Raw genomic sequence first — 12,738 nt, forward strand, 5'->3', positions numbered from 1 at the left:
TTTTTTCTCCCTTGGTGTGGTCAGTCTCTGCACTCACCCCTCTTCCCCCACCCGCAGCCTCCATGACTTACTTCATAACCAAGATGCCCTTCCTTGTTGCGGCCTCCAGATCCACATTGTCCACACCTGTGCCAGCCCTGCCCACCACCTGGAGTTTCTCAGCTGCGTTGATGACATCAGCAGTCACCTTGGTGGCAGAGCGAACAATAAGGCCTTCACAGTCCTGAAGCAGAAGAAACATTTGGGTCCAGAAAGTAATTCTGTGAGAACTCGTAAAGCCTCAGGCACATCATTGCTTACGCCTGAGTAAGAGATGCATTTCCAGAACCTTAGGAAGTCACTGATGACTGCCAGCTCATAGACATCTCTGGTATACTCACTAGGGAAACGTGGGCTAGGACTCATGCTGATTTTTACTTAGAGTGGAGGAGACTGTGCCTCTAACACACCAAGTGCTTTGTTTGGCATGCTCAAGAAAGGGCAGCATTGGCCCATGGGCTCTGGGCACCTGGCTCATCTCTCTAGACAGCACCATGATGCCTGCAGCCTGGATGTCCATCAGACACATGCTGGAAGTCAGGGGCCATTTCCTGTTCCTCTCTGTATACCATATCATTCCTGCACATTGCTTGCTCAAAATGGGAGTTCCTACCTGCTGGCTGATTTTGATATATCCAAAGAAAAAAAGGCAATCTCATCTGTCCACACATCTGATAGGTTCTGCCATTGGTCAGGCCTGGGTTCAAATCCAAGGCCCCTGCCTTCCCAGCTATGAATCAGCTTCGGCCTTCTCAAGTGTGTGAGGAGCAAGCGAGAGAGAACAGGCACAGCACCTAGCACAGTATCTGGCAACGCTTAATGAACATCACTACCTCCATTAGACACTGAGCTACTAAGGGCAGAGGTGGGATCAAATTCTACTTTGTAAGCCCCTTTCCCTGACACAGGGAAGGCACTCAATAAATGTTGGTTGGCCGAATGAGTAAATAATGAATGAAACGAATGTTGAAAGAAAAACATTTCCTAAAAGAGAGACCAAAGGAAGAGGGGCAGGGGACAAATGAGAGCAATTAAATTCATCTAGACTTGCTCAGACACCCAGGCAATATTAGACTAAAAATATACAAATGCAAAAAATAAGACACTGAATTCATCACAGCCACTATACGTGAGCTAAGTCAGATCCCCAAGACAATCTTCCTTACGCTCACCCAGAATCCTGTGGTATGTGGTTCTTTCCAGAATAAGAATATTCTTGCTCAAACACAGAATGAGAATCCCTAAGAAATGGGGCAGGTGAGCAAGTCCACACTCTGTCCCAAAGTGGCAGACACCAGGCCGGTGAGAAAGCAGCAAGTATGCTTTCAAAAGCACCAAGCTGGGAATCAGGAAGACAGAGTTCTAATCCTAGATCTGCCAACAATGTGTGGATCACTGCAGTAATTCACCTCACTCTATAACCTTAGTCTCTATCTGTAAAATAAAAGAGATGGAGCACATGGCTCCTCAGATCCATTTTCCCCGTAGAGCTCTCAGCTGGATCCCATGAAAACCTTCTTTTCCCTTCATTCCCACTGCATGGATTCTGGAGATAGAGAAAGGCCATGAGAAGTTGGCTTCTAGGGTAAGGGCCCACACTGTGTTTGTTGTGCACAAGCCTAGAGCATAGGAGCAAATATGGACAAAGTAAATGTAAGGAGAGCAGTGGGTAATTTTATCTCTACTGACAAGAGAAGAGGAATGATGCTTACGCTGCAGCATAGAATATTTAAGCCTTAAGAGCTTCTAAATACTGGAATAATTGTTCAAGAGCAATAGCAGAACGATTCCTCTGGAGGTGTTTATGCATCACACATCCTCACTGCTTGGGGGCTGTGCCTACCAGCAGAGAGAAACATGCAGGCGGCCTGGAAGACTCTCCTAAGCCCTTTTATGTCTGAGGTTCTGAAGCAGAACGTCAGAGTGGGAGATTCGAAGAAATGTTCACCAGCATCTGGTCCAACCCCATTTTATAGAGGAAAAACTGAAGCCCAACAAAGTTAAGCCCGCCTACTTCCCCTTCCCCTCCCCTGTACTTTTCTTCCTTCATTTTATCGGATGCCCGCTATGTATGTATCTGGCATTATGCTAAACTGATTATGACCTGGGTGTATACAAGTCACATGGGCACCCAGAGCTTAGAGGAACCAAACAGAAGCCACTTCAGTGCTGACTGGCCCAATGCTGAGGCCAACACCAGGTGAGCACCTGGAGGTACTCTGATTTCCCCCCATAGCAGCCTAGATAAATATCAGCCAAGCTAGGCAGAAACAGGATACTGACACCTTTTCCACATTCAGGTCCACCACACAGGCTCCAAGGAAAAGGATTTCCCTGCCTGGACACACTTTACTGACTTTTCAAGGCGCAATAAAGTTATCTTCCAGGAAACATTTGCCAACAACCCTGAACTGTCACTCTCCCTACACCCCACCATTTTTGTTGTGATCACCAATATAATATGTTTCATATCTAGTTGTCCTCTCTTAGACCTGCAGTTTGGTCTCCTTAGTTATATTTTCTATGCCTAATGCAGGGATTTTATATTAAAACTTTATCTACTCTATACCATATATCCATAGTACCAGCCTCACCAGCACATAAACCATTTATTGAGCACCTGCTGGGTACTAGGCATTACACCAGTTGCTTTACATTATTCTCTCCACAACTCCAAGGAGAAGGGGTATAATTATCCCCAGTTTCCAGATAAAGAAACAGAGGCTTTGAGAGGTAACCTGCCCAAGGTCACTCTCACAGATCAAAAACCAGCCAAGAACTGGAAAGTCATTGCCACTGGCTAACTCTGAGATTGTAACTGAAGAAGAGTGGGTAAACCTACCAAGATGTCAAGAAGATAGGGCCAGAGCCAAGGCCATGGCCAGTTAGGTGCAAAAACCAAACTGTAAAATCCCTTGGAGAGATTTACCAGTAACAATAGCTACCATTTTCTGAGCAAGTACTTTGTATCCAGCACTGTGCTTCACAACAATCCTAAGACAGATATTACAATTATCCCTATAGTACAGACAAGCAAACTGACACTTAAAGAATTTAGAGAACTTGCTGAAGTCACATAGCTAGGATATGGTAGAAGCTGGAATCAAGTCCAAATCTGTTGAGTACCAAAGTCCAAGTTCCAACTACCTTCCAAATACAGCATTTAGACACCTAAACCAGGAGAGACATTGCCAGAAATCCTGTGGCTTCTCCAAGATGGCAGAACCTAACAAAGGGAACCTAACAAAGGTCCCTGGATCTTCTGGTGACCTACTCCTCCCAGCCAGCCTGCCTACTGGGGGATAATAGAAATAGGAACAAATGCCTCTGTCGAGAACAGCAAGTTGCCTGTGGCCTGTAGGCAAGCTCACAGATGATACTTCACAATGAAGCGTTTTATACACTTCCATTGAATAAATGAATTCAGTGATGAGAGGCCAGTAGAAACCACCCTCATCAGTCCCCCATCCTCACACCTTCACCCTCTTTCCCAAATAACTTTAACACGTCACATGCCTGAAAATCGCCCATCAGAAATCCCTTCCTTTGACTGTGATAAGGAGGCATAAGGTCTACTTCAAAGAGTGCTCAAGGATTTTCAAAAATCTTATTAAAAGAAGTTGAAAAAAAGCAGGAAAAACATGTTCAGAAATTGACAAATCAGTCAACAGAACTAAATAGACACTAGACAAACAGAATATGTGAGAATTTAGAAAATAAAAAGCAGAACTCAAATTGATGGGGAAAGGAAGAACTAAACAAGAAATAGTGTTATGAAAATTCAAGAAGAAAAATAATAGACTGCTACCTCACTTCAGATTTTTTAAAATCCAGATGAATTAAAGAATTTTTAAAAATAGAAGCATTAGAAGAAAATGTCAAGGGATATTTTTATGACTCGAATTGGGAAAACCTTTCATAAGCAAGGCACAAATCCCAGAAACTCTGGAAGAAAATATTGACAAATCCAGTTACATTCAAATTTTAAACTTCTGCGTGGAAAAAGATCCCATAAACAAAAGCAAGTAGTGGTCCTGATATGTGGAGAAAACTTTCACCATATGTAACAGAACAAGGATTCGTCACCAAAAGTGATAGAATTCCTACAAATCAACATTTTTTTTTTTTTTTTGAGACAGAGTTTCACTCTTATTGCCCAGGCTGGAGTGCAATGGCGCGATCTTAGGTCACTGCAACCTCCGCCTCCCAGGTTCAAGGGATTCTCCTGCTTCAGCCTCCCGAGTAGCTGGGATTATAGGCATGCACCACAAATCAACTTTTTTAAAGGATAAAGAACACAATAAAAAATAGGTAAATATATGAATAGGCAATGCACAGAAGAAGTACAAAGTGGTCACTAGTTTCACTAGTTTACAGACTCTTCAACACTAGATATCAAGGAAATATAAATTTTTAAATATGATATTTTCGGGCATCATTTTGGCAGAAAGAAAATGAATAATATTCAGCATTGGTGAGCATGGAGGGAAACAGGAGTGTACACTGCACGGCCTTTTTGGAGGGCAACTGGGCAGTGGGTGGGTAAGCACATTTTTAGTGGTCATTTCTTTGCAGCCAGCAATGACACCTTAGAAAATTGGTAACACACTGAGGAAATACAACCTCCTTTCAAGTGGTCAGCTCAGGACCAAAAGTCAAAGTTCAACTGACAAGAAGCAGACATGGAGCAAGAGGAGAAGGGACCACCCAGAGTCATCATCTTATCACCTTGTCTCTCTAGCATCAAGTTCCAGAGCCCACATCTCGGGCCCAGTCCTGCTCCAGAGGCTCTACCAATCATTCCCTTGGGCCTTAAGGGTCCAGCCTTCTTCAATGTTCTCTCCAAAGCTGCCACAATGCTCCTCAAACCTCGCAAACCTGCTCCCCACAGGCAACACTAGCTGGAGAGCATGTGGACTCCCCAAAGTCCACCCATTCTTGTAGCCTCTGAACAAGCACAGAAACAGCACTATTGTTTCTTTCATGAGCATGGACTCTCTGGATGGATCTCCCTTGTGAAGATTTACACTGTAGTCTCTTGACTTTTCCCTCAAACCAGCCTTCTTTGGTGCCAGGGAATCTAAGAGTCCCCAGTCAGACTCCTACAGACGAGCATCAGGTCTCACCTGTCCCAAGGGCAGAAACTCTCACTCAGGGGACCTTGGTCCCACATTAGAACCAGACATCCCACATCAGTCAGAGTTAATGAGCTTCCAAGGCCTCTTACAACCTCAACTAACCACTCTATCCACTCATTCAATCAGCACATATTCACAGACAGCCTGAATCCAACCTACCTCCTGCTGGACCCTCAAAGCCCCTGCACCCAAGCCCCTTCCCTCCTCACGCCACAACTCACCCCCTTCAAAGACTTTGCCCCAGGCTGCCTGCTCCTGTCCTCTACTTATGCAAACTACAGCCCTAACCAAATGCACCCATCTGCTCACATCCTCTGCAGTTTGCGATTAAAACTTCTCCAGTGTCCAGAGATCCTCCCTCCTCTTTGTCATTCCCTGGGTGAGGAAGCAAGTCTCTCTCTACACAGCACCAAATTCTGATGTTCACTGCCCTCTGCGTGTGGCTTCTGTGTCTGCACTGTGGCAGGAACAGGCACTTCCCACACTTCCTACAGGTTCTCCCGCTCCCTTGTCCTTAGCTGCTGTTCAGCTAGAAAACTGCTTGATTTATCGCTGTTCCAGACAAACTGCTAACTCAGCAATGGGAACCCATTCCCGTTCCTCAAGTTCACACATGCTTCCTTACCCAAGAGGACAAGCTTGGCCTATGAGGTAATTCTAGCATTGCCGTGCCTCTGACTTAAATCATAGGGAAAGACAATGAAACTGTCCAGGTCATGTTCCCCAGCTATAGGGAAGGCAGGTCTACCCTGTTTTGCACAAGATATGTGACCCTGATTAATTTGATGGTTATTTAACTTTTGCAAACTAAATCCTTGTGTAAAGGCTGGGAAGTTCCTATTTTAAAGAGGTTTTGAAAAGAAATTTGGCATGGAAAGATTTATTCCCTTCTTAATCTTTCTTCAAGTACTGATGAAGATATGGATGTGCTTCAGTAAATTAAATACCATTACCAGTGTTTAGTTTAGTGGTCCTGACCAGCAATGCTACTTAATGAAACAGAAGAAAATACCAGAATGCATCATATGTAAAAAGAGTAAGTATTATTTCACAAAATGTGTGTGTGTCTGTGTGTACACATATGTATGAGTGTTTAAGTTATGACATAAAACAAATTTTTTATTGTGGGTCACAGTCAAAGTTTAAAAGCCACTGATACATGGTAATATTATTTAAATATTTTCCGGCATATTAGGTATATTTAAGATGTGAGTTCCAAACAAGGTGCTTTATTATTTTAAGGCAATGTTTTCCAAACTTTTTTGACTGAGGCTCACTGTAAGAAACACATCTTTTTTGGTGGAGGGGTGGGACAGGGTCTAGCTCTGTTGCCCAGGATGGATTGCAGTGGCGAGATCATGGCTCACTGCAGCCTCAACCTCCTAGGCTCAAGCGATACTCCCACTAGAGCACCAGGCTGGGAAGAGTGACAGCAACCAGGGCCTCAGCCCTCTACCCCACCCCTAAGTAGCTGAGACTACAGGCTTGTGGCAAGATGCTTAGCTAATGTTTGTATTTTTTGTAGAGACAGGGTTTTGCCACGTTGCCCAGTCTGGTCTCAACCTCTTCGGTTCAAATGATCTGCCTCCTTTGGCCCCTCCCAAAGTGTTGGGATTACAGGCGTGAGCCACCGCGCCCGGCCAAGAAACACATCTTTAAGTTGTAATTTCATACTCACATACCACACACATACAACTACACAACATAATTGAAACAAAATTCATGAAACAATACTTACAGCCTTACTATCTGCATTGCTGTCTGATATTTCCTACTTTGTTTTTTAAAATGCTAGTCATGACCCATTAAACTGAACTATGACTTGCTTCAAGTCTGAAAAGCACCACTGAAAGGGCAGGGAGGAATGATTATACTTCCTGACCAGGGGGTGAGTGAGAGGAGACTGCCTGCCCAGAATACAAGGCAGTGGGAACCAAGGCCAGGCCCGGTTCTAGCAATGGTGCCAAAGCTTCCTTCAGCATTAAAGAGATTTCAGTGGGAGAGGGCAGGAGACACTATGCCAGACACCTCTTCATGCAGAATAAAAAGGCATAGTGTAGAAATGAGGACCCTTCAGTGGGCTGACCAAGGAGATTAATTGGCATTCTGAACCAAATGTGTTGCAAAGACAGACAAGAAAGCTGAGCCCTCCCAAACAGTCCAAAAGTGCCCAGCAGTCAAGTTAGCCAACAAACACTCCTCCTCTCCTGCCAAGAGTTTTCAGTGCCTTTAAAATGTTCTCCAAGTTTCAGCACCAGACTCCCAGCAGCCACCCAGCTGATTCCTGACTTCATGGAACAACCCCTCATTATGGATGAGGCCTCCCATTCCTCTCAATTCTGCCCTCATCCCTCCCTATCCCCACCCCCTCATTGGGGTATCAGGTTTCTAATTTCCTTTAGAGAGGTGAAAGCACTTGATTGCCACCCTCTTCCCAACCTGGTGCTCTGGTGGAGGTGAGAGTCAGAGGCTGTTCTGCAGGACACCCCACTGCCTTTCCTGGTTGTTCTCCAGAGCCATTGATACCATTTCACACAAGAAAGGAGGTGACAGATGTGAGGAGCCTGCCACCCATCCAATCCTACTCAGGTCCTAAGCCCTTGCCCACCAATTCGGTGCATGATGATTGGCCCTTTCTCTGGCTTTTCCAGCAGGGGAGCACGCAAAGGTTAGGGAGCTAGATGGTCTAATTCGGGGCTATGCTCTGTGTCATCTGCTCAACTGTCTCCTGCGTATTAGCCATGCTCCCTAACCAGCTTACAAACTTCTTGACGGCAGGGACCAAATTCTTCTGAGTACAGGGCAGAGCTGGATACTTGGATATAGTGTCACGCCATGGTGACAAGATCCAAGCCAGCAGATACAAAGGCAGACAAAGAGAGCGAGGCAGTTTCCAGGACCACGTGGTTGTGGCACAGCTAAAGCAAAAACAGCAGCCTCTGCGGTCTAAGGGGTCCTCGAAGAAGGAGATGGCTGAAGGTGGTGGACAGGGCTGAGGCTGGCAGAAGGCGGCTGTGCGATTTGGAGGGTGGGGGAGAATATACTGGATCAGGTGAGGTAGAGACTGGGCAGCTGGGTCGACTCCAGAGGTCGAAAGTGCAGGCACTGGAGTGAAGGGTTCACAAAATAAATATTCCGGGCAAGGCCAGCAGGCCTTTTCAAACACAGTAGATAAAGATTTGAAGTAGATTAATTATATATCACAACAAAAGGAGATAAAAAATTGCTAAGACTATAAATCATCTGGGAGCGTTTGGGATCGGATTCTAGTCGTGTCTGGTCACTCCCAACCAGCGATAAACCAAAGGTGGGGAGGAGGCTAAATCTGGACCCCAGCGCTCCCCGCCCGCCTCCCTTTCCTCCGAAGGCTCCCAGGAGGCAGAAGGGCGGCGAAAGCACGGAGCAGTCTTGCATCAGACGAGGGGCGGGTACGGGTTCGCTGCCTTACGAGGGCTGCCTTCCCCTGCAGCTGCCCCAGCAGCCACGAGACTGGTTGGGGCTCCGCCAGCGTGCCCCCGCCCCCCGCCCCCGCCACCGCCAAGGCAGGCTGGAATCAGCGGGGCGGCCAGAACTTGGTTGGGAAGAATCGCCAGTCCCTGGGTTCCCCGCAAAGAAGCCACTTTGGGGCCCCTCTCCCGATCCCCCCGCGCGGAGGCGGTTGGGGGTTGGGGGAGAGGCGGCTCCAGGCTGCCAGAACAACAGCGCGCGAAGGCGCTGGGGCGCCGCGCTGGCATCCCGCGCTGGCATCCGCGAGCAGCCTGCAGGACCAGTTGGAGCAGCCCGCACTTTGCAATGCTAGCGGAGGCATGCCAACGTGACAGACGCGGTTGCAAACTAAAAGAAAAGTTTGCATCTCGCCGCCGTTTGTTCTTCCCTCTTTCTGCCTCCTCCGCCCCCGTTCTCCGCTACTCCCCAATCTCAGGAGGCCCCGGAACTAATTGATACGGGGGGCACGCGAAGGGGGCGCGCTGGCCTGGGCGCAGCCAGCCTTTTTCCGTGGAGGTTGCCCTAGAGACCTCAATTTTCTCTCGCTCGCCTTACCTGCAGCTCGGCTATCAGCTCCTCTTTGCTAAGGTTCTGCTTTTCCACCACCTGCAGCCCTCCATCTTGCAAGATCTTCCGGCAGCAAGGGTCCAGGCTGTCACTGATGAGCACTTTCCGCAGATTTGCAAAAGCCATTGCTGGAGTTGGCCTCGGAATCGGCCGCTGTGAGTAGAAGTACCTAAGCCAAGAAGCTGCGGTTCGGCCTGGCGCGCTAGAGTAACTGGGCAGTATTCTCGAGCTCCCGCTCCCCTGTCATCTCCTCCTCCTCCTCCTCCTACAGTGTCCTTTTGATTGGACGGAAATACTCAAACTCTCCGCGACTCCGCCTCCTCCTCGCGGCTCTGAGGTTGCCAAATCCCTGCCCGCTTTATTATCCTCCCGCGATGAATTTCTCCATCTCAGCCAAAGCTCTTACCTACACCTGGTGAGCATATAAAAAGCACAATTTACGCTGACTAGCTGATGCATATCTGAAATGAACGGAGAAATACACCTTCTCATCCTGAGAGAAAAACTTCATTTTCACTTTTCGTCCTAAGGATTCATTTATTAATTCCTTAAGAAATTTTTTTTTGAGTGGTTAAATGTGCAAGGCATTGTGCTAGACGTTGAAGGGAATTCGACTATCAAAAAGATATATCCTCTTTCCTCCGGTGGCCTAACATCCTAGAGTACCAAGCACACAGACTTGGAAAGTTACGTAGTGAAAAGCAATAGGAAGCTTTCTGAGACACCACGGAGCTGTGATTAATTTCAAATTAGTGATGCAATGAGAATTATGAGTTTATAAAAGAGCGGGGATCTGGTGCATTTAAAGTAGGCATACTTTGTTAAAGTTATTTATTTGCTGTCCCTCCACTTCCTCTCTAATTATGAAAAAGAAAAAGGAAAACGGGATGTCAGTGTGGTTTAATTGACCAAGGAGGCACTTCTCAGCTCTTACCTCTTTTATATTTAAACCCCATAACCGACATGCTCTCTCATGCCCCATTTTACAGAAATGTCAGAAAATTCGATTTGGGATTAAGGTCACCTAGAATCAGAAGCAGAATCAGAGATGCTCATAGTTGAGTTAGAATTCAGCTTTATGGACATATCCATTCCAACTAACCATTGTGTATTATGTCATCCTGAGCTATTCATAACTCAAGTGCTAGATCCTTATCCTACAGAACTATGCAATATCAATTCTATAAAGTAATGAAAATTCTATACTGATAATTCCTAGGCACAAATCAGATTTATAGACCCAATGTCCTCAGTGGGTAAAAAAAAAAAATTGTCTATCATGTTTACTTGTTCTGATGAATTGTTATTCCTACATTCCAAGACTCATCAGCATTCAAATTCTCTGTCTCTCTTGAAGTGCCCAGCAGTACCCTAGGGTCTAGGGACAGACAGGAGACCTATCACAGGAGGCTTAATGGAGGGTCTTGGGAAGCCTCCATTTTTGTAACTGCTTTCCTTCAACTCCTCCCAGGGCTCACTAACTGCTTCCTTTCAGTGTAGAATCTAAACCCTGCTATCATTAACATGTAATCCCACCCTTTCACACCAAGTCAAACTTCTTGGATACTGACTGAACTCACAACCCAGAGGGCAGCCTGATCCCCTGTTTTCTTTATTTATTATTTATGACCCACCTACTTTTAAAACAGATCCAAGCCACACAATAAAAGACACTTCTAAACCATTAAGAAAATAATTAACAGATAAGAGTCCATTTTCAAGTGAAAAGGAGGGTGTGTGATAATTGTTACATAAGTCAGAAATGTTCCCTCCTTTTAAATTTCTGTAGAATTAACTTTGCGTTATCTCACAGTGCCTTAAGGAATATATTTATGAACTTTTCATGTCTTGTTCCCCATGGACTCTCATTTCCTTAAGATCAGAGACACGACTTTGTATACCCCCAGTAGTGCCTAGCACCATGCCTTCCACATCACAGAGGCTCAGAAGAGGTTTGATTCAAAAATTAATTTATCCAGTACCTCCTATGTGCTAGGCCCTGTGACACATAAGACACAGCCTTCTTTCCTCAAAAAGAAAAAAGAACAACATTTTAAGAAGAGTACCCCAGCATGGTGGCACATTGCTATAGTCCTATCTACTTGGGAGGCTGAGGCAGGAGGATTGCTTGAGCCCAGGAGTTCGAGGCTGCAGTGAACCATGATTGTGCCACTGCACTCCAACCTGGGCAACAGAGTGAGACCTGTCTCTAAAAAATAATAAAACAAAATTAAAAAGGTATAGTTTAAGAATTATAAATAAAGGTGTGCTGGAGTGCTTTGGGAGCAAGGAGGAGAACCATCTCCTGAGGTGCCAGGAAGATTTCCAAGCAAGGTTACCTTTCAGCTAACCTTTTGAAACTCATTCAAGGCAGCTACTTTGAGAGGCTCAAGGATACAGAGATAGGTAAAACATAACCTGCCTTGAAGCTGCTCATGGTTAACTGCCTAATCTTGAGAGCTGAATATGAATTAGCCAGGGGGAGAAGAAATGACATTTCCAAAGGCTTAGAGTTGTGAGGAGTTGCAACATATTCATGGCTTCTCTACAATGGCTGTGGGGGATTCCAGTGGGATACTAGGAGGTGAGACTGTAGAGGGGCCAGTGGCTGCTCATGAAGGGCCTTGCTCTGAGGAGGAGTTTAAACTTGACTCCAAAGTTAGTACAGAGGTACTGAGTGATTTTTAGAAGCGATATCATTAAATGTGTTGCTGGTCGGGCTGAGACCTCATACTGCCAATACAGATATATCCCTCACCACTACACCCCAGAATCTCCAACATCAATTGCAAACTAAGGGTTTTTCTTTGATAATTGAGGGTTGGAGTTGGGGAAATTTCTCCCTCTCCCTGTGTTATTGCATCCATCCATAAAACAGGAACTTTGGCCTGCTTGGAAGTAGTGGGAAAACAGTTCTGCCCTTCTCCTCAGACCCCTCCTTCTCTCCCTTCCTCTGGCACCAACCCCTTGGGAAGAGAAAACTATTCTGATTAGTGAAGTTTGGGGAAAAGGTCCTAGTGCGTGCCCAGGCCAGCCCCTTTTGGCTCTGTCTTTTGAAGCTGGAAGCCTAAAATAATGTACACACTCCTGCTTCCTTGTGTGTAGTGAATCTGTCAAGGCAGGACCTACCCCTGCCTAAGGTTGCAGGATGTCCAGCTGCTCTGCCTGTAACTCTGAGGATAAAGTTAATGGGGTTAAGGGGAGGAGAGTAGGAACTCTGTTTTTCTACTTGGAGACCAGCTGTGATATCCAAACTTGAATCATAAGAAATAAAATACGTAACAAACCTGCACATTGTGCACATGTACCCTAGAACTTAAAGTGTAATTAAAGAAAAAGAAATAAAATGATATTTTAAGATGTAGAAAATGAACTGTCATCCACAAAACAGGCATATCTTGATTTGAATTTCAGCTTCTCAAGTTATGAACAATGTGATTTTGGGCAAATTACATTGCCCCTCCAAGACTTAGTTTTCTCCTCTGTAATATGGAATGAATAGTATGAT

The 12,738-nt window shown here is 45.6% G+C and overlaps 1 protein-coding gene across 2 annotated transcripts in view; it reads right to left on the reverse strand.

The window, feature by feature from the left end:
* The window catches only part of PHGDH (phosphoglycerate dehydrogenase), a 32,313-nt gene extending 22,754 nt beyond the window's left edge, over positions 1–9,559 (reverse strand). The window contains exons 1-2 of one of the 2 annotated variants that reach the window (XM_054547645.2): positions 9,219–9,559; positions 72–223 (exon numbers count right to left, since the gene is read on the reverse strand). In XM_054547645.2, the coding sequence (XP_054403620.1) occupies positions 72–223; positions 9,219–9,356 (290 nt within the window). In that variant the 5' untranslated portion in view covers positions 9,357–9,559. 2 annotated transcript variants of the gene reach the window in all.
* Between the last annotated feature and the right edge of the window lie 3,179 nt (positions 9,560–12,738).

The sequence above is a fragment of the Pongo abelii genome, chromosome 1 (assembly GCF_028885655.2).
Source record: "Pongo abelii isolate AG06213 chromosome 1, NHGRI_mPonAbe1-v2.0_pri, whole genome shotgun sequence".
In the NCBI taxonomy this organism is placed as follows: Eukaryota; Metazoa; Chordata; class Mammalia; order Primates; family Hominidae; genus Pongo; species Pongo abelii.